The 24,888-nt window shown below is 38.9% G+C and overlaps 1 protein-coding gene and 1 long non-coding RNA gene across 3 annotated transcripts in view; one reads left to right on the forward strand and one right to left on the reverse strand.

Moving 5' to 3' along the window:
- The window catches only part of rngtt (RNA guanylyltransferase and 5'-phosphatase), a 116,204-nt gene that overhangs the window by 65,800 nt on the left and 25,516 nt on the right, over positions 1 to 24,888 (reverse strand). Inside the window, exons 8-10 of the mRNA XM_082147934.1 lie at positions 24,777 to 24,878; positions 16,235 to 16,370; positions 11,853 to 11,924 (exon numbers count right to left, since the gene is read on the reverse strand). Of these exons, the coding sequence (XP_082004060.1) occupies positions 11,853 to 11,924; positions 16,235 to 16,370; positions 24,777 to 24,878 (310 nt within the window). The remainder of the gene's footprint in view (positions 1 to 11,852; positions 11,925 to 16,234; positions 16,371 to 24,776; positions 24,879 to 24,888) is intronic.
- Positions 1 to 24,888, forward strand: part of LOC309482568 — a 97,835-nt gene that overhangs the window by 64,351 nt on the left and 8,596 nt on the right. The window contains exon 3 of one of the 2 annotated variants that reach the window (XR_014200301.1): positions 5,818 to 8,396. This is a non-coding gene — a long non-coding RNA (uncharacterized lncRNA). Of the gene's footprint in view, positions 1 to 5,817; positions 8,397 to 24,888 lie in introns of those variants that run through there. The other variant, XR_014200302.1, reaches the window with a different exon arrangement.

Genomic DNA, 24,888 nt, shown 5'->3' on the forward strand with positions numbered 1-24,888 from the left:
CAGTACGCGCACCAAAAGTGGACCAAACAAGCGTACGAGGTCTCAGTACGCGCACCAAAAGTGGACAAAACAAGCGTACGAGGTCTCAATACGCGCACCAAAAGTGGACCAAACAAGCGTACGAGGTCTCAGTACGCGCACCAAAAGTGGACCAAACAAGCGTATGTGGTCTCGGTACGCGCACCAAAAGTGGACCAAACAAGCGTACGAGGTCTCAGTACGCACACCAAAAGTGGACCAAACAAGCGTACGAGGTCTCAGTACGCGCACCAAAAGTGGACCAAACAAGCGTACGAGGTCTCAATACGCGCACCAAAAGTGGACCAAACAAGCGTACGAGGTCTCAATACGCGCACCAAAAGTGGACCAAACAAGCGTACGAGGTCTCAGTACGCGCACCAAAAGTGGACCAAACAGGCGTACGTGGTCTCAGTACGCGCACCAAAAGCGGACCAAACAAGCGTACGAGGTCTCAGTACGCGCACCAAAAGTGGACCAAACAAGCGTACGTGGTCTCAGTACGCGCACCAAAAGTGGACCAAACAAGCGTACGTGGTCTCAGTACGCGCACCAAAAGCGGACCAAACAAGCGTACGAGGTCTCAGTACGCGCACCAAAAGTGGACCAAACAAGCGTACGAGGTCTCAGTACGCGCACCAAAAGTGGACCAAACAAGCGTACGTGGTCTCAGTACGCGCACCAAAAGTGGACCAAACAAGCGTATGTGATCTCGGTACGCTTTGAAACGAACTCTGGAGCGGTTCGTTTGTGGTGAGAACGTGATCCGACCTCGAACAGAACCAACTGCAAAAGAACTGCGCATTTTTGGACTAAACCAGTTGCCGTAGTCAGCTGCGCTGTGCATTATGGGATGAGGAGAAATGTTTGTTGGCACTTTAAGCATGGCAGCTCGAGGACAAACTTGGAGTTGTGAGGAGATGCGGAGCCTGATAGAAATTTGGTATGATGACCATATGTCCCAACTGTCAAAAACAATTTTAAAGAGAGAAAGGGCACAACATTACCTGATGGATCGTTGGTAATTTTTTTGGATGATGAGCATGTCAGTGTTTAGCAACATTAATGCACACCTCCTCCTGAAGTGACTTGCGATGTGCCTTCGCCACGCGCAGTGCATTAATGCATTATTTTCGAGCCGCATCCTCGCTTCATTCTCAAATATTATTGTTTGTCTAAAGTGGTGTAGACAAACTATATGATATAATATGACCAGGGATACATTCATCCACGCAGTCGTCTCTCCATAGTAAACAGCGGCGTGTTGTCTGGCAGATTTTCCACCTCTTTGTTTACTTCCGGGAGTTCTGTTGGAATTTTCCAGCACGTTAATTCTGACCAATCGAGGTGCAGTTATGGGAATGCGTTCAAGACACATCTGGCCAACGAGTGATGTGGATGCTGTCACGTGACTGCATTTTGGTTCGTATCAACTCATAAACTGATCCGGACCAGAGCGATCAGTGTGGTGTGAAGAGGAACCAAAACGCCTGAAAAATGCTACAATGTATCATTTTTCGCCCTTGGTCTGCTGTCACTTTAAGACCAAATCCACAGACCGAATATACTGACACACATCCGGTTTCTTTATCAATGTTCACTCATGACATAACCAGGGCTCCAGACTGCGACTAAAACGGCCAGAGTGATATTTTTGCTGAAATCGGAACTGGCGACAATATAAATTTACATGTTATGATTAAAAATTGGGTGCCTTTTTACCTGCATGTTCTGTGATGAGTAGCCCATCACATCTTTTGTTGTGTTGAGACGACGCACAGCAAAGTTGCAGTGGAAGTGCAAAAATCCGTACGGGGACAGCAAAGATTTACCCTGGTAATCCAGAGTTCTCGCGAGAGCACAAGTTGAATTTGCTCAGCGAGTTACTCTGGTGTCGAGTAATGATGCTCATTAAATATGCCCCTCGATCTGAGCTGCACCAATCACATCGGGTTATCTGATATAGGCGGGCCAGAGGCGAGATGACGACAGCGCTGTGACGTCGAAGTCATTAGTAAACATTGCAAGATGGCTATGGATGAATAGCAGTTGTTTGAAACGGCTTTGGCCGCTACAATGAACGAGTTAGACTTGGCTTTTTATCTAAAAGAGGAACAGAAGACGGCGCTCGAATCGTTCCTTTGCAAGAAGGACGTTTTTGCCGTTTAGCCGCCCGGATACGGCAAGAGTCTAATCTACTAGTTAGCTCCACTGGTAGCTAAGCGTATGGGACTTGTTGTGATTGGTCGTAGTGTTATCCAATTGCGTGCAGTGAGATTTTCAAATGCATGCTTGGTGCCGCCCCTCGAGCTGGACGATTTTCATTAGTCGACGCCAGACCATTAATCTTTTAGATTTAGGTCTGGATTTCCAGGCTAGCAAAGATTAGCTTTCCGCGTCAGAAACGAGTGTCAAAATGAAAAATATCAGGCTTTTTTAAAGAACTTATCCCTATTGAGCAACAACGCTGACGACTGTGCCAGCATGAGAGAGATAGAGAACGAGAGAGACATGTCAATGAATGAACATGCAAGTACAGTAAGTGCAGGAATAACTGCAACAGATAAACATGTCAGGTGTGTGGACGCAAACTAACTCTAGCTTTTAATTGATACTGCAGTGTTTCCCCTATACATTTTTCCAGCAGCGGTGCTGTTACGTGCCGGAGGTTGTTACCAAGCCGCTCGCGGGGGGTCCGGGGGCATGCACCCCTGGAAGATTTTTTTTTTTTAATTACCCCTTAAACCATGATTTCTGGCAAGTTTTGTGGATAGAAATGGACATTTTGAGACATACAAATTTGACATACCATCAACAGAAGGCATGATTATTGCAGCACGTACCTTGAACTGGTCACAAACAGGATTAGGACAGGATTATTGTTATTTGTTTTTCTTGTGTTAATTTTCAGCTGTAAGGTAGAAATTGATAGTGGAAAAATGAAACCCTTTCCACCTTACCTGCACTACTGATCTTTTTTTCTGTAACACACTTTAGCACTTAGATACATCATCATGTAACCAGTACTTTCATTTATTTTATCCTGTAGACATTTTGAACATTAAAATCCAAATGAAACTTTTCATTAGTTTAAAAGGTGACTAGCTTGCATAGCCTATTTTACTTCACTAACCTCCAGGGACGTGCAAAGAGTTCATCAGGGGCAGGGGCTCAAATGTAAGAAACGGTAATGTAATAAAAATAAAATAATATATTATAATAATATATACTTTTTTTTTTACTAATTAATCGCACAATTTGCTGTGATTAATCGCAATTAATCGCATTTCCCCCAAACTTGTAATCATCCATATTTAAATGTAGAATCACTAATTAAATTAAACACACAAAAAAGGGGAAAAAAAGAAAAATGTCCACACAAATTGGACAGAAAATAGCCCTATATTAAAATATAAAAAACCAATATATTATTCTTCATTCAGTTCTATGCAACTGACTAATTATCAAAATAAAGTATAGTCATACAAAGCTATTATTACCAGAGCATGTGATCAGAGCAGGTCATTTTACCATTGTTGCCCAGCATGGCTATACCAGTTCAGCAAACAGAAGTCTACTACTGTGAAATTTCACGTTATTTGAGCGGACTTTGCTTTTCCAGTGCGTGATCGGTGGCCAACATGATTGGAGCGTTTGGGCCGTTAAGGAGCAGAACGCGCAGCGCAAAGACGGAGCGGAACATTGAGCAGAGAGCGCAGTGCGCCGACACACACACACACACACACACACACATGAACCATGAAGAGAGGCGCGCCTGAGAAAACGAGCGCGCCGCGTTGCTTCTATATGAGCGCGCTTGCCGCGCGCCCACATTTGAAATATTTGCATGTGAACGTGAATGTGAAGTGAACGGCCCCTTATGGCAACGTGACATTAGCCTAATCAAAAATATTTCCATTTGCTCTTTCCTTGTCAACAAGTGGATTCAGAGCCATCACATTAGCAGCGCCGCCGGTCGCCATGTTTCAGTGTTTTTAGGTGTGTAAGTGAATGTCGTGATATTACTGATCATGTGAAGATTTTGCAGCGGCGCTGAAAATCCAGCGGCGGCGCTGCGCCGCTGCCTAATACATTGTAGGGGAAACACTGTGATACTGATATGGATTCTTATTCTCAATATCTTCTCATCTTTGCTGTTTTCTGACACTGCCTGAACTTCACATTATTTGTAGCTTAGCCATCCATAACCACGGTAAGATTTGGACTTTGGACTTAACATGGGTACACCAAAGTTTAACGAAAAAAATTAATTAACCACTATGGCATGTGAGTGACCAATCAGAGACCGTTTCACATCTTCAGCAAAGCAAAACTCTGGATGGAATCCCAGTATGGAATATTTTTCCATGATCATAAACTCTGTTGGAAGCAAATTTACTGAATAAATCCCTCGATGTGCAACAACAACAAAACTCACGCGTCTTTGCCTCAACAGAGGACGTGATTGGATAACTGGACTAACCAGCGGACCAATCACATCACAGCATCTCAAATGTTGAGTCAAAGTCTGTCATGAGAATGATTTGGTTTAATTCCTCCCAGAAGCGTCTCAAAGATTGTGTTCCCAAACACCAGCATCCGAAGGCAAGAGAACATGACGGTGTTTACTGTGTTTCATCCGCCGCTCTGAGATGCAAGTCATTTATTAATATCACTTACATTAATATTACAGATATTTTGTGCCAATTTCTCAGGAAGTGACGCTTTTGTTCTCTTGAACACATGGTATAGAAACTGTGCTTTATTTGCAAATGTTTTATGAGATATTCCAATTTTGCACATAAGTTAAATTCGCAATGTTGGCTGGAAACAGAGCTAATAATGGAAAGGGTTGAAATATGCAGAACACATGCTATAAAACCAATGAATGTGGAGGACCTGGAGGATTCTTCTGAAGAGCAGTGAGCAATTTAACTGCTCAGGACAAACAAAGGGACTCGTGAACAATCTATACAAAGATTGTGCTAAGATTCATTAGCAAGTGAACAAATTGTTACTTGTACTAAGATGAACAAATGGCTTCCAAAACCTGTGAAATGTAAATATAACCTGCTATCCATGTAAAGAGTTTCAGCATGTTTTTTTTTTTGTGTGTGTGTGTGTGTTCTGTAATTTACTCTAACTTTCTCTACTTCAATATTTTCCATCTATCTGTTGAAGTTTAGAATAACTGAAATAGTTTTAAAAGAAACCAATTCTCCAGGGTTGCATTAAACAGATTCAAATCATAGACTGATTACAAATGACTATATCAAATAAATTCTGTTTTTCAAAAAGAAATCTTCCTCCTCTTGATCAGCTGAGCAGATATGAAGCAGCACAGCACCACATTAGCATATTTTTAAGGGTGAGATTATACAATGTTTTCTTAAGAGACTGGAGTAAGGGCTGCTTTGCCATAACAGGGAAAGATTGGATAATTATATTTTTTTTAAACATCAATCATTTTTTAATCATTACTAATGTCTTTGACTGTATTGTTTAACAATTAAATGCTGCTACATAAAACAGAAATATGAATTTCCTCGATCCAGACTCTGGAGCCGTTCACACACAACACAATTTTCCCCCATTGTTTTCTAGGTAAATGTGCCCTAGACACACACCTTCCACTGTTACGCTTGTGTTTCGCATCTTTTGCAGCATCTTGCATTTTTAAAATGCTGTGTCAAGTTAAAAGAGGTTGAACTTTTAAAGCAACGCATTCAACTTCCCTGTTTCATGTTCTTAAATGTGTGAATGGCCCCTATGTATTTCTATAGGCTAATATGCTATAAGTTTAAACCTGTGTAAATTTAAAAGCTATCATTATTGTTGCGGTGATTCACATACTCTGATGATATGATATTGTTTATTTGCAGATAACTCGACTTTGATTCAGGGTCAGTTTCCTGTCGCTTCATCATTCATCTAATAAAAAAAGTAAAAAAAATAAAATTAAAAATTAAAAATTAAGAAGACTATCATATCACTTATGAATGCCCTTCGCAGAACAATATTTGAGTACAATATATATTTAACATTTTGAAAATGTTCTCTTCTACCCACCAAGGCTGCATTTATTCAATCAAGTAATTATTGTGAAATATTATTACAATTAAAAATAACTATAAACATTTTTCTCATGTTTAGAATCATTACTCCAGTCTTCAGTGTCACATGATCCTTCAGAAATCATTCTAATATGATGATTTGATGCTCAAGAAACATTTCTGATTATAATCAATGTTGAAAACAGTTGCGCTGTTTCATATTTTTAGGATTTTTCTGAAGGCTTTTAGGCCATTAGCACACATGATCACGGCTGCCATCACACGACTGACACGATGACAGGGCCAACAGCCAGTCATCGGAAGAATCCAGGCATCGCTTCCTCTCAAGTAACTTCTCTCCTGGATTTTGCCGCTCCACCCTCATATTCATGTCAGTTATAGGACCTCAAAGAGAACGCGATGAGCTCAAGAGAGGAAAACGGGACGCAGCTTTCCTCTGCAACTTTATCTGCTGCTGAGAAATAACTGCTTTACACACGTCTTATTTTTTAAATTTGTTTTTTTGTAGTGTCAATTATTTCCTCATTTGAATGTTCCTGAGATGCCACCGCTTCCTTCCCTTCCTCAGAGATAACAGCCCTGCTCGGAAAACGGCATAATTATGTTGTTTAACTTTTGGAACCGGCTTTGTGACGCATGATTGTGATTCCTTAAAACGCCGTCTGGGGAGGCGGAGAGTCACAGAGACATTTAACAGAAGTCGAATCTGCACATATAAATGCCAGTTCTGTCAAGGCAACCTGGTGTATTACAAGACTATCAAGATGATGTGTGAGAACAAATCCACTATCCCTCAAGATCCCTCCTATCAAGATGCAACTGTATTTTTGGAAACACTGATTCATGAGAAGGCAGGGGTAAGGTATCGCCTGCCAAGCCCAACAGGGACACTCAAGAGAAGCAGACCTGCACCAGGCCAGAACACAGCATGAGGATTCACATGAACGACAGGACGTCTTGGCCAGGGAAAGAGTAACGCCACAATCCTTTGTTTTCATACCATATGCCACACGTCCAAGAGGACAAGCTTAACTCTTCACACTACAGGGGCTATTCTCTTTAAAAGCTATATCATACAATGAATGATGTGGTTATATCTTACAAGTGAAATTTAGTGGAGCTTGACCTTGCCAAAGTCACCACACTGTCTATAGTTTGCTTTCGGTTCAGTGTCGGGGTTTGGACATTCATGCTCCATGTTTTGTCTTTTGTTGGGAGCGCACAGGTTGAGTGTTTTCTGTGTTCACTGGTCAGGGGTTCTTGTCTTGTTCTGTGTAGCTCATGTTTTTCACCGTTGTCATGTTTTGTGTGGGTGAGAGCTCTTATTGGCTGTGTTCTGTGTCATGTTTTGTGTGAGCACATGGCTTTGTTTTGTTTGTTTCTATGTACCATGTGCTCCGTTGTCTATTGTCTTGACCCCGTCTTCTTGTTACCTGATTATTAGTTAATTTGCCCCTTCTATCCACCGTTGTTACTCTCCTCATTTCCTTTTCTATGTACTCCCCTTCTGTTTTCTGTGCTGGTTCATTTTGTTTCCCTACTCATGCTTTCCGTTGAGTCTAGTCTAGTCTTTGGAATCTTTTACCCATTTTTCCCTCATGTGTTTTGTCAGTTTTTGTTATTGGTTTTACCTATAGACTGTAAAAAAACATGGACGTAGTGTCCGTGACGTTACCCGTAGGTTTCAGAAGAGCATTGTTGAAGCCCAAAGTGGGCGGAGCCGGCCGTCGCCATCTTGGCAGCGCGTCACTCCCGGATAACCGGAAATGGGCAAAAAGGCAGGATTAGCTTACGCTAACAGACAGCAGACAAACGGCTAGTATTGACATCAGCGGCAATCCACCTGTCACTCAAGTGGCCACGCCCTTAATTATGCAGAACTTTAATATAATTTAAACGAATGAGTTATAAAAAAAAAAATCACCCCATCACAGTTTTAATGAAAGACAAAATTAGCTATATAGACCAAAACCACTTTTTGTACCAGGCTGTAAACATTTATTTCTGCTGCAAAGTTGGGCATTTTAACATGAGGGTTTATGGGATTGAGTCTCTTTTGCAGCCTGTCTCTAGTGGCCAGTCGAGGAATTGCAGTTTAAGTCACTTCCGTGTTGGATTCAAGAGAGAGAGACCGGTTGCCGCTTGGTTTTACTCTACCACAGGTCGTTTGTTTTACAGCCATGTTAGCTGTAGTTGGGCTTCTGTTTTCTGTAGTAATGTATATTATGTATATAATGTATGAATTGTATAGTAAAATGCTGTATTTTACAAATGCTTTGGTGTATTATTAATAAACGTGATGTGTCTTTTGGCACTAGCCCCTGAAGCTAAATGTATGGTCAAAATATTTTTGACTTTTTTGAATTTCATCCATAAATATCATCTCTTTCTATTCCTTGGGTCCTACAGAATACAACGGTATACGTTTTTCAACGGTCGGCCATTTTGTCTGTCCGCCATTTTGAGTTGTGTCCAAAAACTACCTTTTCTAACAACTCCTAGATGGTTTGTTCGATCTTCACCAAATTTGACATGGATCATCACCAGACCATGCTGACAAAATCATTCTGATTTCTCAAATAATTTTTGTATAACTCAGGCTCAAAGTTGATATCAATTTGCTGCATTTCAGTGCAACTAAATTTAACATATTACTGTTTTTTCTGTGGGGAGGGTCGATACAGCAAAATATTCTGATATTTTGTGTTTAAAGAAGCACATTCTCCATTATTTCTGAACATGAATTGCTAAATAAATGTTATTTTGACACACAAATGCAGTCAAACTGAGTCTGCACTGCAAGCGCACTGTGATGCTACAATAAAAAAGCTGCCAGCAAACTCATTCATAATACAACACGACTGACAAGACAGACAGCAGCAACAGTAAAATGTGTCTAATGTTATGCGAGGGTAAAGGAGGATACACCAGCCTGCATCATCATAACCTGAGAGCTCACCGGTTACATGCGGTCGCTGGTACGGTCAAGCTCTTCAAATCAAACTGTCCTGTGCTATTGTGAAGACTATCTCTAAAATAACCCCATAGTGCACATAAAATAAAACAAAACAGCACCATCTAGCATCCAAGTTGTGTGCTTTTAAGTTTCTGTTATTGGCAAATTTACGTATCTTCCTAAAACAATATAAATATGATTCAGCACAAACATTTCATAACTGAAAAGACAAAGTACACTGTCACCTTTGACTTGTTTATTAAGGTGAACAATAAAAAACATTTAAAAAATCTTACCAACCCCAAAAGTTTGACCGGTTGTGTGTATATAAATAAATGTTATCAGGGTTCCTAAATAATTTCAAGGACCTTTCAAGGACTTTCCAGGTCCAATACCCTCAAATTCAAGGACTTAATGTGGGGACACATATCAAGTGAGAGCAAGGTTACATCGTGTTACCTTGTAAGATACATTGTTACAGTTTTCATGTGTCAAAATTTGTTTGCCTTTATATGCATTTATTTTTGGCCATATATGACAGAGATCTGATATTCTATTTGTCGTATTTCTGTTGTGCATAAAACTGAAGAATATTTGGTACATCCTATATACTGTATTCTAAAATGATCTGATATTAACTTTTGCATGGATTTTATTGAAAAGAATTAGGCTCATGTAACCAGAAGTTTTAAGATATATGTATAAATATGCTTTTAAGTTTTTCTTGCCTTATGGGTTTACATTACCTTAACAAGCATTCTTTGTAATCTTCTTTGTTGAGCCAAATATCTTGAAACTTGCATTTTCCAGGCATCGCGTTTCAGCGGTTTCAGCCTATTTTTGCAATGTTTCACAGTATGTCTGTGAAACATCGAGGTAACATTGTAGTACTTTCATGCGCGCGTAATGCTAAACACGTAACGTAACGAATAAATGCGCTTAAATAACGTTAATCAAGCAAGCTAGTATGCACAGGCCAGGAAGTGTTGGCGAAATAACACATTAGTGGACCAGAGGGAATAATATGGATTTTTATTTGACTTCTTGCACAAAATAAATTCAAGCACTTTCAAGGACCTGTTTCTATGTATGTTAATTTTCAAAAAGTTTCCAGGGCCTTGAATTATTTATTTTTTTCAGATGCACAAACTTTCAAGGATTTCAAGGACCCGTGGGAACCCTGTGTTACGGACATATAACCATCACCTATTTTTAACATTTGAAACTCAAAAAGGCTAAAACAGAATTTCACAAAGCCTCTGTTGCAGGGGAGTGAGAGAAGAGCATTTCTAGTTCAGTAACCCATCCGCAACACACTCGACCACTGCAGAGAGGAGCTAAACGCAACACACTCAAGAATCTCCATGAATCTCCAGCTTGAGGACTCCAGCAGTGCTCGAAAAAAACATATTTTAAGAGACATATCTGCATTAGTCTTTAATGTACTCATATTTTAAATGAAAACATAATAAATAAAGTTGATGACACGTGCTTAATGCATACACGAGCACTATAACTGAATTAATTATTAGTCTTCCCAAGCATCACTGGACAAGCTCAATTAATGTGCCGTCTATATTTATCCACGGGTTGCCTGTGGCATCAATCTTAAAAATGAAGGATAAGCGTTGCATTTTTGGAAAAATGATCCTTTCGGTACGGTAACCAAGCAAGACGAATCCAAGCGTCCTGTCTCAAATGCACACCGTGTAGCAGATGATTGCCTGGGTTTATTTAATGCGTACTGCACTGCGAGGAGAAGAAAATGATGCAAGACCATGCTAAGATATACTCTCTGATATACTGTTTCCCAGTCAAAACTAAGATGAATGTCAATTATAACCTAAAATGAACTGAACTACACAATTTATAGACATCCAGTCAATATGAAATCAAAACGGACTCTATTTTCTATCCTAATACACATTCCTGGTCTTACTGTGAATGATTTAGCACTGCATGCTATTTCACAGAGGGGAAAAATAGGATAAATCTCAGAGTTTAAATTGAATCGTGGATTTTTTTTCTTGATCCCGTACTGTCCTATCATAATAAAAGGCAAAAACTCCCAAAATTATTCTTTAAACTGATGGCAGTTAAGCTCCATCCACACAAAAAAATTTAATCAGCCTTTTTTTAAGCCACTCCATCAACACCTCTCATAATGGGAATGGGGGAACGGATTCCGACAGCTGGTTTGTTTGCCGTCAAAATCATAATAAAAAATTTGATAAACTCTACACAGCTTCGATTTAGGGAGAAGACATTCATAGAAAATCCTACCTTAAAGCTCCTCTGAAACAGTACGTGTTGTGGAAAGTGCTCTACAAATCTAACTTACTTCAACTGATTTCCTTTTCGGCCTATATGAATTTCTTTCTTCTGAGCATAAACACAAATACTTATGCAGTCTAGTTGATTTATGTGCTATATTCCAAGTATTCTGAAGCCATACAACCTTAATTTGGCTGAGAGGAAGAAGATTATAAATAAATTCAAGCCTGCCGTGTCTAAAGGTGCCATTTTTGACTGTAATCTACTTGCTAATTAAATCTGAAAGCTACAACGAAGAAGAAATAAAGTGCCAGTATTAACTACTTTTATATTTTTATGGTGCTTTTTGTCCTTTTTGGAGCTGACTAACAGTATCTTCCACTAAACCTTTCCTTTAGTAATTGCTGGGTGAGACACCTCTGTTCTTGCTCATTGTCATTTTGCATTAGGTCCACTGTCAGCAGTAATTATTAATTAAATAAAGAACAAACAGGATAGTGTTTTTGTCTTTGTTGTTGAAAGGCACTCACGGTAAATTTAATGATGTCGTAGATGAGATAGCGTGGGACGGGCTGGCCGTTCACTTTGTCGATTATCATCTCCTGCAAAAAAAAAAAGATGAAGAGGATAAGAAATGCATATATACTGCCCATAAATCCAGCCAATACAAATCAACAAGATGTAACAATGTGATTTTGAATAAACTCTCAAAATTAAGATATTTAGCTTGAAAGCTCAAAGTATCGTTCGGTTAATATGTGGGGTCCAAATCTGGGGTCTGAGATCTGTCGTGTTTTTTTTTTTATTAAACCATGCAAACAAAAGATTTAGGATTTTTTTTAAATGTTAAACAAAGCAAAGTTAGGTTTGTTTTATAAATATATAATTATATTTTTATAAATTATATTTATATATTTGTTTTATAAATTTATATAGTTTTTTAAATATTAAAAGTGCTGCAGAAGAGTAATCAATAATAATAAATAATCGATCACCGATCTGTGGCAAAGTTGATCAGTGACCTTTACACACTTTTATGAAAGAAAACCAGACTAGACTGCACTGGACACACACAGTCTGAAGCATGGGATCACTTCATATAAGGTTGGGAGAGATTCTTACAGTTTTAATGGTGAAAGGAGAGTGACGTTTCCTCTGCACTCCTCTAGTCAGCTGAAGCTGTCGGGGGATTCATTAGAGGAATGCACTGTACCAGCATCAAGTCCTTATTTGTTCAGTCTATCAGATATTTGTGTCAGTCTTGGTGTGAACAAACCGTTCTTCTGTTTCTTTGTTTTCCGCATCACATTTGTGAAATCGCTGTTCAGACTGATTTGAGCACATTAATATCTACTGAAATAGCCAGAACATTTTTCACTCGTGTTCTCAGACCTCTGGAGCTTCAACATTTAAAGTCATTTATTTTCAAAATGTGAAGTAATTCATGTTTAAATCGATGTTTTCGCATATATACACAGCCGTAGTAATCTTAGGCCTGATCTGAAACATAGATTCAATCGTGATTTATCTAATAATTAAAATCAGGTCTAGATGAAACACTCATTGTAATCTTTTTATTTCTTCTTTTTTTTACCGTAAACCTAATTAACTTCAAATTGATTAAACTTCAATTAACTAAATCCTGTTGTTCCATTACTTTAAACTTAGATTTAAATCACAGATAGGGGTTACCCTGAACTTCCTGCGGCTGAGGTTTAAATGAGGGAAAAAAAGCATAATTGGACACTAAAGTTAATCGTGGCAGACTGAGTAAAGCAGGTGTGGTGTCAGGCCTCTGAGATCACATTAATATACTTACACTAAACAAAAAAGCACATGAAATATTAAAAAGCTGGATTAGGCGACTCATCTCAGTGGAGACATGGATTGCTGGTACATTAGAGGACATGTTTTACACACACGGGAACGAGACGAGGAGATGAGCGTTACACTAGACGGTCGAGCAGAGCATGACCTCATGGATCAACATTCACGTCAACCAATCAGATTTGAGGGACAAGTTTACAGTTTATGTCAAGTTCAGGGTTATGTGCTTCTACATCAGTGATGTCACATCACTTCCCTCTGATTTTAAGGGTAACGTATGGGTAGGGTTAGGTTATGGTTAGTGATACATGCGACACATCCTGCTTGATCAGTCCAGGCCTTACAGCTTAGCTTAGTTGCCATGTAAAGGGGGACAAGTTACAACTGACGCACTACTAAATATGTTTATGTCGCACCATTACACGTAGAGCTATGTTTCAACTAAGTTTACACTAAATATTTAGGGAAGCCTCCAATCAGGAGTAACGGCTGGAATAAAATAGCAGACAGACTGAACTGCATCAATGAGCCCTTGTTTTACCTGACAGACATCAATCCTTTGGACATATATGATAATGCTGACATTTACACTCGCTTACCTTTTAAGATGAGAACATTATGTTAATAAACGACTTGCGGCTCTTCAAAAAGAAACCGATCTAAAGAGTGTGCCATTGTGTGCAACGGGCCGTTGTGGGTGTCAAATAATATTAGTCATAATAAATAAATGTCATTTCTTATGTTTGTTTGTTTTTTAATTCAATATTTATTCGTTGCTCCTTGTTCAGTTTCTGAACATAATTGACATAAAAATACCTTTTATGTTATTTCATGATTAAGTATCGTATTTCAATGGAAACTTATTTTTACTGTTAGTTACATGAAGCAAAATGACCTCATGGTTTACTCACCCTCAAGCCATCCTAGGAGTGTATGACCCATGGGCGTAGGTTTAGGGGGGGACGCTAGGTACTAGTCCCAATCAATATTTTGAGATGACAAATTTGTCCCCACCAATATTTAGCAAGCTCCTTTGAACTGCTATTTGGATCTTTGCGCTGCTATTTGGATCGATTCCAACGGCCAAAACAACGACAGTACAAGAAACGCCGTAATTTGATTGGCGGCGGTGTATCTGACAGGCTACACGCGCGGGCCGGGACTACTTTTGTGCTTGCACTGGCAGCGAGCGGGTGGTGGTGTGTGTGTGTGTGTGTGTGTGCGCGCGCGCGCGTCAACGACGCCGACGGTAAGTTACCAGGGCTGTCTCTCTGCCACATACAAAGGCCAGAGTAAAACATTGTAATATTCCGTTTTTTGCCACTTTTTGTACTTTGTAGATAGATCAGCTATGCCACCCAAGAAGAAGAAAGGGGACATACGAAGCTTTTTCATAAAGCAGAGTGTAAGTAGGCAAAATAACTAGCCACACAAATAAACTAGCAGTAGTAGTGACTGACCAGGCTTTCAAATGCAGATTCTACTGTGGAAAATAGTATTGATTGGTGATAGTATGTGTTACCATGTTGTTACAGTTAAACCTAGCAGCAGCAATCTTTCAACTATTGTATTGATTAGGCTGTGCAGCACTGATAGACTCATAGAAGTCACGCTATCATGATAGAATGCTACGTTAGCAAGTCACTGAATGTTAATTAGCTGACCTTAACTTAGAATCTTGCAGTCAACATAAACAGTGGATCTGAGACATTTTTCGTTTCTACATTCTATTTATGTAATGTATTTGTGAGTGAGTGTAGCCTAAGAATTTAATATTTAAGAATAGAATATATCAATAGAATTTGATATAGAATAGTAGATACAATTTTAGTATTAATGGAATACTGTAATCATGGATAATAATAATAATAATAGATAATAATAATGGATTTGTTATGTTGAATGCATACTATGATACGTGTGTATTTTATTCATTTGTTCATTATTTAATTACATATAGAAAACTCATTCCAGGGGGAGGGGGAGGGGGATGTCCCCACCAAAGCTGAGGCCAAACCTACGCCCTTGGTATGACCTTCTTCTTCCAGACGAACACAGAGTTATATAAATAAAAACAGCATTGCTCTTCCAAGCATTATAATGGTAGTTAATGGAAAGTGCATCTATCCATCATAAAAGTGCTCCCTACAGCTCCAGGGGTTAATAAAGGCCTTCTGAAGCAAAGCCATGAGTTTTTGTAAGAAAAATATCCATATTTAAAACTTCATAGAGTAAAATAACTAGCTTCCGGCAGACGGCCTACGCAATTCCACTTGCGCCAAAAGAGTAACCCCTGATGCGATGTAGGAGTAGCGTAAGCTTTAACGCCTCTCGCGGTTTACACAAACAGGGCTGGGCAACAAACTCAAGCTCCTCTTCTCTCGTATTGAAATCCTCCGGTGTTTTGATTTTGCGCCATCCTCTGCGCTTACGTGTTCGTCATTACGTCACACGTCGGGTCAGAGGTCACTCATCCGCCATAAATCGCTGCGTACGGCCGTCTGTCGGAAGCTAGATATTTTAGTTGATAACGTTTCAAAAGAAAGAAGGCCTTTATTAACCCATTGGAGTCGTATGGAGCACTTTTATGATGGATGGATGCACTTTTTTGGACTTCAAAATCAGGACCGCCATTCACTACCATTAAAAAGCTTGAAAAGAGCCAGGATATTCTTTAATATATCTCCAATTGTATTCGTCTGAAATAAGAAAGTCATATACACCTAGGATGGCTTGAGGGTGAATAAATCATGGGGTAATTTTTAATGTTGAAGGAAATATCCATTTAAGTGGTGCAACACAACTTGCAACAAATTAAAAGTCAAACCTGGACTTGCTTAATTGAACCTTTATGTGAAACCCACGCTTGCTATTTCTCCAGTGCTGGGCATGATGTTTTGAGCGAGCTAATAAATGCTTTGAGAGCAAGATCCTCTTTAACATTTAAAGAATTAACTCACAACACTGGCTTATTTTTGACCCTCTCATGTAAGCCAAACCTGTAGGCATCCATTAAGTATGGGAATAGAGTAGATCCTCTCTTCCTAACCCGATTATCAGGCTTTCAAACTATGCAATAACTCACCCCATCCAGAAGCGTGTTGGAAAGGTGGATGCGAAGATCCTTCCGGAAAGGAAACTCCAGGTTGGCTATGTGAAAGACCGAGTTGTCTCTGTCAATCATAAAGACTTCGTTTTTTCCATCTATTAACATCATGTACCTGTAAAAACACAAGAGACAGAGTGAGGATTTCTTCAAAACCTTTCAGTGACCATAACAATACTTTACATGTGCACACCAGTGTTATTTTAGCATCAGTAAGATACTATTATGTTTGTATTCATATTTAAATTAGTTTATTTAAAATTAAATTAATTTAATATTATTATTTTTTATTTTGTGTTCTCATTTTAATTTTATTTAAAGTTTAGTTAAAGTGAGTTGTGTTTTTGTAATTTTTATTACTTTTATTTTTTTATTTTTTTTAAACAGTTTTATTGTTTGGCGAATTGGCTGAAATATAAGAAACAAAATGTTATTGTATGGTTTTAGTTAACTATCATTAAGATGAAGCTCACTTGTAAAAGGTCCCAGTGCCGCTCTTCACTCTGAAACCTGCAGCGCATGTGTTTAATTTATTTGCAGCCTTAGAAATTTGATAATCATACCAAGATCATGATATATCATGATATCAATTATGGGCCCTATCTTGCACCCAGCGCAATTGACTTTGTACACCGACGCATGTATCATTCCTATTTTGCACCCGCGCACAGCGGACTTTTCCCTCGACAGACGCACATCGGTAAATTAGGAAATGAACTTGCGCTCCCGGGGGCGGTTCAGCGAAAAGAGGAGGCGTGTTCCGGCACAAACGTTCCCTGGTGCTATTTTGCAGGTTTAGAAAACAATTCCGCCACTGACCAGGAAAAACCTAGTCTAAAGTCAGTGGCGCGTTGCGCATGTTATTCATATGCTATTTTAAGGGCGCATGCTTGGCCATAATAAATGTAGAGTGTGCACAACGCGCATGCACTTTGCTTATCTCATCTACACACAGACGCAGCAGTTCTCATTTTTAGAAAATCATACATTATTACAAGGAAAAATATTACCACACGAGGGAAATCATTGTTGTGTCCATGAAGATGTGAAAAAATAGGCTTAAATCTAGCTTACACATTTACCCAAATTATTATACGCCTGTTTAACCAAAGCTAATTTGGGTGTGTTTCTCCATCCCCAATGTCACTTCTCTGTGTTTTACGGCCCTGACGAGAACGTCGGTCTCCTCGGCTGTGAACCGCTCCTGGCGCGCGCCTGGCAAATCCGCCGTTATAATAGCATTCCGCCATGGAACAAGCTCGCCTGCTCTTAAAGGGAATGTGAGATGATACTCTGATTGGTTTATTTCACGTTACGCCCAAACCACACCTATGAATAATGAAGCTGCTTCAGACCAACCCATTTTAGATTTGCGTCGGGTGCAAGAGTCATTTATCCCGCCGGTATAATAGCAACAGCGCCCGAGATCCACCCACAAAGTTACTTGCGTTTCGCGTTTGATACTTGTGTTTCAGATCGTTAAAATAGGGCCCTATATGTCTATATACCATGCATCCCTAGATCAGACCAGTGACGCCTACCAAGTTTCATTACTATAGACTGTTTTCTGTTTTTGCTGTCCTTGTTAGAGTTCAGTAGGAGTGAATTTGGAACAGTAGCAAAAGGTTTATATGGTAATTTCTGTGTGACGATACTAATTTCGGTAAAAACTGGAGAAGATTTGTAAGAAGCATAATTAAAAGAAACATTTCAACATCTCAATATGACGTTCATATTGCTGAGTGATGTTTCAAAGGGATTTATGTTTCTAGTCCAAAGCGTTAAAAAGTGGAAATCAAACTTTTGATTAATGGTGATGCAAAATGGTTCTGCATAGAGAACAGCAAATACATTGGGGACACTAACAGTAACAAACTGTTAAAAAAACAGAAGATTTTGTGGCTAAAACACGAGAAAGAACGAGACGGAAACAAGTCTGGACAAATGTTCCAGTTCTTCTGTGTTTATGAGCAGAAATGATCAACTAAAAAAGAGAAGCCCTGATTGAGAACACGCATCCCGGTGGCACTGAAACTGCAGGAACTGATGAGCTGCGGTGATTAACAACAATGCCTTGTTTCATGTGCTTCACTTCCATCAGAAAAATTAAGATAAACACTTGTCATAATAGCTATAATTGAACAAAGAAAAAACAGAGTCAGGTGAGGTTTAGTCAAGTGAAACTGAGAAATCACTGCAGGGGTGTTCTTCTCAGACATGTTTCCAGCATAGATGGTAAAGGTAAGATTTAAAACCAAAATACAAACAGGACACAAAGCAAAAGGAGGTCCTTCTCAAAAGAGAGGCACATGAGTTTAGAGATATAAGCTGCATCAAGATGTAAAATAACTGATGCAAACTGAATGCATGAAAGATGGACTCACAGCTGCTTGGATGAAGCCAATGTGAGCAGAGGAAAGGTTTGCGTGATAAATCCTTACTTTCAAAGATTCTTTAGGCTGAAACAGAGGCTCTTCCAGTACCACCGTACCATGACTGAACCACTGACTTAGAAAGTCTAGACTAAGGTCAATAGTGTAGGGATGTGTGAAGCACAGCTCACACCGAAGTCACTTTCAAACCAAGCGGCTTTGTATTCGGCTTCGCAAATTCACGTGACTAACTTGAACCAGAGACGAAATCTACATCGGGAAAACTTTTCGTCCTCAAGCAAAATTACCGATTGCATGGATTCCTATTGAAACGACTTCACTGCGACTGAGACAATTCACTGAAAATGGAGAATGTAACCACACCTTTATGGAAGGCATTTTCTGCCAAATTTAAATAAATAAAATAAAATAAAACCAGATTAACGATTTCATTACAGAAAACAGTACGCAAAATATGTGACAAAATTGAGAATGAAATTAAATGATTTCATTTCCACAGCCTGACCATGTTAGTTATGATGTTAGACTCAGACTAGACCATAATCGACGATGAAGTTCATTCATGTATTAGGCTGTTTTGGAAATTCAACTATTTGGGTTTACAAAGGTCTTAGTAACACAATTTCTACAACAATTATAGCCAGACATTAATACCCGCTAGCTTTAACCGAGGACCTCGGCCAATGTTTCATATTCGCGTCGTGCCTAACAACGCCCTTCAGCCGTGACTTATTCAGATACAGCACTAGCCTATATCTGTCCGCTGTTTAACTGTTACGTGTCTTTTGGTCATTTAATTTATTTATTTAAATTTGGCAGAAAATGCCTTCCATACACCTTAAGACCACATGCAGCTTTAAGAAAATGAATGTCGAGTGGGTTGGCCTCAGGCGATGGAAACCCTCAGGTCAGGATGAAACAGCCACCTGATATACCTGGAGCTGGTCTCTGGTTTCTTGACAGGCTGGCAGAAGCTGAGCAACTTTAGCTTTGGTTAGGCTCTCAAAATCATTGTTGGGAAGAGTCATGATCACCAGCATTCAGAAAAACATGAGTTGTCATATATATATATATATATATATATATATATATATATATATATATATATATATATCTCAAAGTCTGTGCACTTACGGGTACATTGACGTTACATGTTCTTACTTGTTGCACTACTAGGCAACAATTTATCCAATTTCTCTTCTTAAAGGCCTTGAAATGAAACAAAGAACTGGCGTGACGTCATTTCGGGGAAAAAAATCAGTGCGTTTGAAGTTTAAAACAGCTTGCCGGAGTCTGGCAAACATCTTCACCCCACCATTGGTCTCTGGTGATGATGTAATAGGTGGGTGTGGCTCTGAGGCTCCGCCTTCTTTGAGGTGGAAATGGACTTCTGTTCAGTCCATCAAGGTCAAATGTCCAGGAGTAAAAACATGACCGAGCTGCATTAGAGTAGCAAATGAATTTGTAATTTTAAATTCAAAGCTGCTTGTTTTAAAGCAATATATTGTATAAAATTCTCGATATGTAACTTGAATGGAGTGTCAAATTGCAAAGCTGGTGCAAACACATCCACATCGCTACAATCAGATGCTTTCTTTACTCTCGTTTTCTCACCACTGTCGTTTTTGTTCTATGTTTATTTGATTATTATGTGTATTCATCTAAATGTGGCTCTTAGCAGCGTGGACGGCGCTATTGTTCGCTAACATATACTGCTTTTACTTAAAATGATAGTTCACCCAAAAAATTTTAATTCTATCATTTACTCACCGTCAAGTTGTTCCAAACCTGTATGAATGTCTTTCTTCTGCTGAACACAAAAGAAGATATTTTGAAGAATATGGGAAACCAAACAGTCAGTGGTCAAACCCACATGTTCAGCAGAAGAAAGAAATATATACAGGTTTGGAACAACTTGACGGTGAGTAAATGACAGAATTTTCATTTTTGGGTGAACTATCCCTTTAACTACTTTTGACCCAAGAATGAAAACGAACTTCCCTATTAGCATATCATGGCCAACAGAGCTGTCGACAAAGTGCTAATGGAAAGTCAAAAGAGCCATTCTGGTGTGGAATATTCCCAGACTCACTGGACTGTGCTCATGAGTATGCTTTTCACATTTCAAAAAGCAAGATATCAAATAGGGTAGAAACCCTTTCATTAAAGAAGTTATTAAATCTGCGAAACAAAGTTAAGAAACGTCTTCTTTTTGACTCTTGTCAGTGACACGGTGAACCGTTAGCAGTGCTCGTCTTGTGAATGTGGCAGGATGGTGTTCTCAGAGTGCAGTGAGGAGCTAAAGATCACATGCCATCAAATTTATATTCAGCGCGCCTGTCCGCGTCATTATGCGCTATTGGCCTTTTAGATGTCAATGAAGGCGTCTTCAGGGAATTATGTGAGAGTGCAATATCCCAGTCACGTATCGCACCGACTGAATGGGAACACTTTAGACTTTGTCTTCTCTCAAATGCTTACAATGTCTGCACACACACTGTAAACAATTGCTCGGTAAAAAAAAAAAAAAGGCCAAATTCTGAGAGTAACACTGTTTTCCATTAAAATATTAATGTGCTGTAGAAAACAATGCATTCTGGGTATTATTTTTCACGGTAAGCAACTGCTGTTAATTTACAGCCCATTTTCAACACTGATCTACTGTATTTATGTATTACGGATTTGTACTCTAGAACCCAATGCATTGTGGGATGGTGCATTTTTGAAGCAAGCATAATGGCGCTGATCTTTCACAGGAGCTCGAGTACAAGTAAGTCTTCCTATCGGTGTTTGCAGATGCTCATGACAGGAAAATACGTGGAAAATGTATTTATTTATTTATTTGAAACTGGCCGCAGCTTTCTTAAAAAACTTGAGTGTTTTCTCTCACATCCAGATGACTCGAACGGTGACTGATGAGGAACTGAACGAGCCGGAACAGCATTTGAGAGTGAAGTGAGTGATTATAAACGCATTAAACGGAGAGGGTAAAATCCTATTGATTCACATAATTTATCCCCAAATGTCAGTGTTTATTAAGGCTTTCACACGGTGTATTCCTGATGGTTTTGTCCGTCAAGTGCTCGTTGGCGAGAGATAATAAACGAAATAACTGGTCAAATCTCTTCTTAAACATTGTTGATTACTTAACTTTCACAATTTCGTTTAACTGTATAGGCTATACAACAGAGTTTGAGTTTGTATTCTTTTCTGCACTTTTTCTTACAAAAGTTCACGTTGATTTTATTATATTTTTGTCCATTTTGGGTATTCTTGCCTATAAACAAATGTTCACCTTTTTATGTTTTCGTTTTTACGGTAATAAGCTGTAAAGCAATATAATAGCTGTATAATTACAGTATATTGCTGGTGTCTCTGCTGCCAGTATTTTACTGTAAAACAAAAAAAATACTGAAAAAGTACTGTATTTCGTTTTTTTTAACGTTTTTACGGTAATAAGCTTTAAAGCAATTTCACAGTATTCATACCGTAGAATTACAGTATATTGCTGTCGTATTTTGCCAGTATTTTACTGTAAAAAAAAAAAAAATTGGAAAGTACTGTATTTTGTTTTTGCGGTAATAAGCTGTAAAGCTTTTAAGTTACCTATTAAGTTCCGTATCAATTACAAAGTATTACTGCTGACCTATAAAGCCCTAAATGGTTTAGCTCCTGGGTATTTAACGGAACTTCTATCGCCCTACAATCCATCGCGCTCTTTAAGATCACTAAATTCGAGGCTTCTGGTCATTCCTAGGATAAGTCCACTAAAGGAGGGAGGGCGTTTTCACATTTAGCTCCTAAACTCTGGAATGGCCTTCCTGATATTGTTCGAGGCTCAGACTCGCTGTCCCAGTTTAAAACTAGATTAAAGACGCATCTCTTTAGCCAAGCATTCACATAATACTTACCTTTTATACTACAGTTGAATCAGATCGAATGCATTAATATTATGAACAGCAGCTATGCTAATTATTTCCCATCTGCTTTTCTGTTGTTATCTCGGGACGCTAGTTCCGAGGTAAATGGAGTTCGTCAGCTCCAGTGTGTATCCAGCCTCTCATGGGAACTTCAGATGCCCCAACACCCGTGAAGAGACGACTCGACGCCCGTGAAGAGATGACTCGACGCCGGCGATATGTTATGCCCTAAATTAATACATGATTAACTAACTGTATTTTTCTATGTACATTTCTGAAATGCACTTTCTGTAAAGCTGCTTTGAAACAATATGTATTGTGAAAAGCGCTATACAAATAAATTTGAAAATTTGATTAAAGCAATTTCACAGTATTCATACCGTAGAATTACAGTATATTGCTGGCAACTCTACTGTTATTTTACCAGAGCAATTTTTTACATTGCATGCCAAAGTGAAAAGTGGTTGGATATATTAGCACTGGTATCAAAAAACAATCATGCAGCCCTTCTTAGAAAAATCAATCCTTGTCTTTGCCTTGAGCTTGAGCTTTAATATCCTCTCGTTTGGTCATTATTACAGAGGGCTTTGCTGGACGTCCCCAGAGCAAACGCATCAGTGGCCAAAGCACAGGATAATGGGCTTGTTAGAACGGATCTCCAGTTAAAGAGATCAGCTGCGCCTTTTGAATGTCTCAGTGACGGAGCCAAGTGTTTTTCTATCAAAGAGCCACGGATGTTCTGCTCAACTTTCAGCTAATTTTGGATCCCTATGACACACCAAACCAGCTCATTCGCTGCTGCCATGGCATAAAACATTCTGCAAGGTGCCAACCGTGGTGCATCTGAGCAGATCCGTCCTATGGATGAGTGTTTAATGATGTTCACGCAGACGTTTGAGCGCATGAGCCAGCGGGAGTGAAGAGAGACAGCTCACATCATTACAGCAGACAAGCTCAAGCAGAGCTGCCATACAACGACCTGTAGCATCATTAAACGGCCCTTCGCCAACATTATAGAAACCGCACGACACAATTATGCTGAAGATCATTTGAAGGGGTGATTCAACATCAAAAGAACGATAAAAAAAAAAACATTCAATGTACTAGTATGTAGGCATCAATGTTATTATCGCTAACTATTTCAAAGACAAAAACTAGCATTTTGTAAAAAAAAATAAAAAAAATGGAGCCAAAAAAACCCTCAAAGAATGTTGTATGGCCTGATTAAATGAACCTCCTCTAGGCATGACTTCTGGGAATCGGTGCATAAGAAAGGAGGGAGTATTAATATTAATTATAATAAACTTAAAAAGTTGGGGTTAGTACACTTTTTTTTTCATGTTTTTGAAAGAAGCCGCTTATGTAATGGAAACTTTAAAAAACATTTGGGCATTATTTTACTTCCATGGCCTCCTCCTATGCTCACCTAGGCTTGTTCAAAAATACAGTGACTACTATAATATTGTGAAATATTATTAAAATTTAATATAACTGTTTTCTGTTCAAATACATTCTAAAGTGTAATTTACTCCTGTGATCAAAGCTGAATATTCAGCATCATTACTCAGTGTCACATGATCCTTCAGATGTTGAAAACAGTTGTGCTGCTTATATTTTTCTCAGGATTATTTGATGAAAGGAAAGTTTAAAAGGTCAGCATTTATTTGAAATGGAAATCTTTTGTAACATTTTAAATGTCTTTACAGTCACTTTTGAATTAAAGCGTCCTTGATGAATAAAAGTATGTTTTTTAAATCTTACTGACCTCAAACTTTTCAACAGTCGCATTCATACTTTAAACCAACCGTTGTAAAATCAGTAATGCATCATTCAAACTAATTCAATAAAAACTGAAATCCAAAATACAAGATGAATTAACTATAAACAAAAAAAAAAGTATGTTTAATTGTACGGGTCAGAGACTCCGAGAAGATGGAAAAGTGTTAAAAAAAAACAATTACGAGTAACTTCATGAAAATACTTTAGGATTTTAAGAGATAAATTGCTACAAAAGTGTAATACGACTATAAAGAAAACTTGAAAACATGTACAATCGATGTTTAATTGCCCTCTTTCAGTTCTCTTTGCTTGTTTTTCTAGTGAAATCTTGACGTTGTGGAGCGCAGCAGCAAGTCTCCAAGCATAGCTACGAGCGTTTGTGTTGATGTGTTAGCATTAGAACAGCACTACTTCAGTCGCTGGACTCACCGCGTGCCGTCCGCTTTCCAGCTGACTTTATAAGCGTTCTTCTCCAACAGACGAATGTTCCTGCGGTCCATCGATACGGGCTGAGCTCCAGGAAACCCCGATCTGACAGGCA

This window comes from Leuciscus leuciscus (genome assembly GCF_965113295.1).
Source record: "Leuciscus leuciscus genome assembly, chromosome: 19".
In the NCBI taxonomy this organism is placed as follows: Eukaryota; Metazoa; Chordata; class Actinopteri; order Cypriniformes; family Leuciscidae; genus Leuciscus; species Leuciscus leuciscus.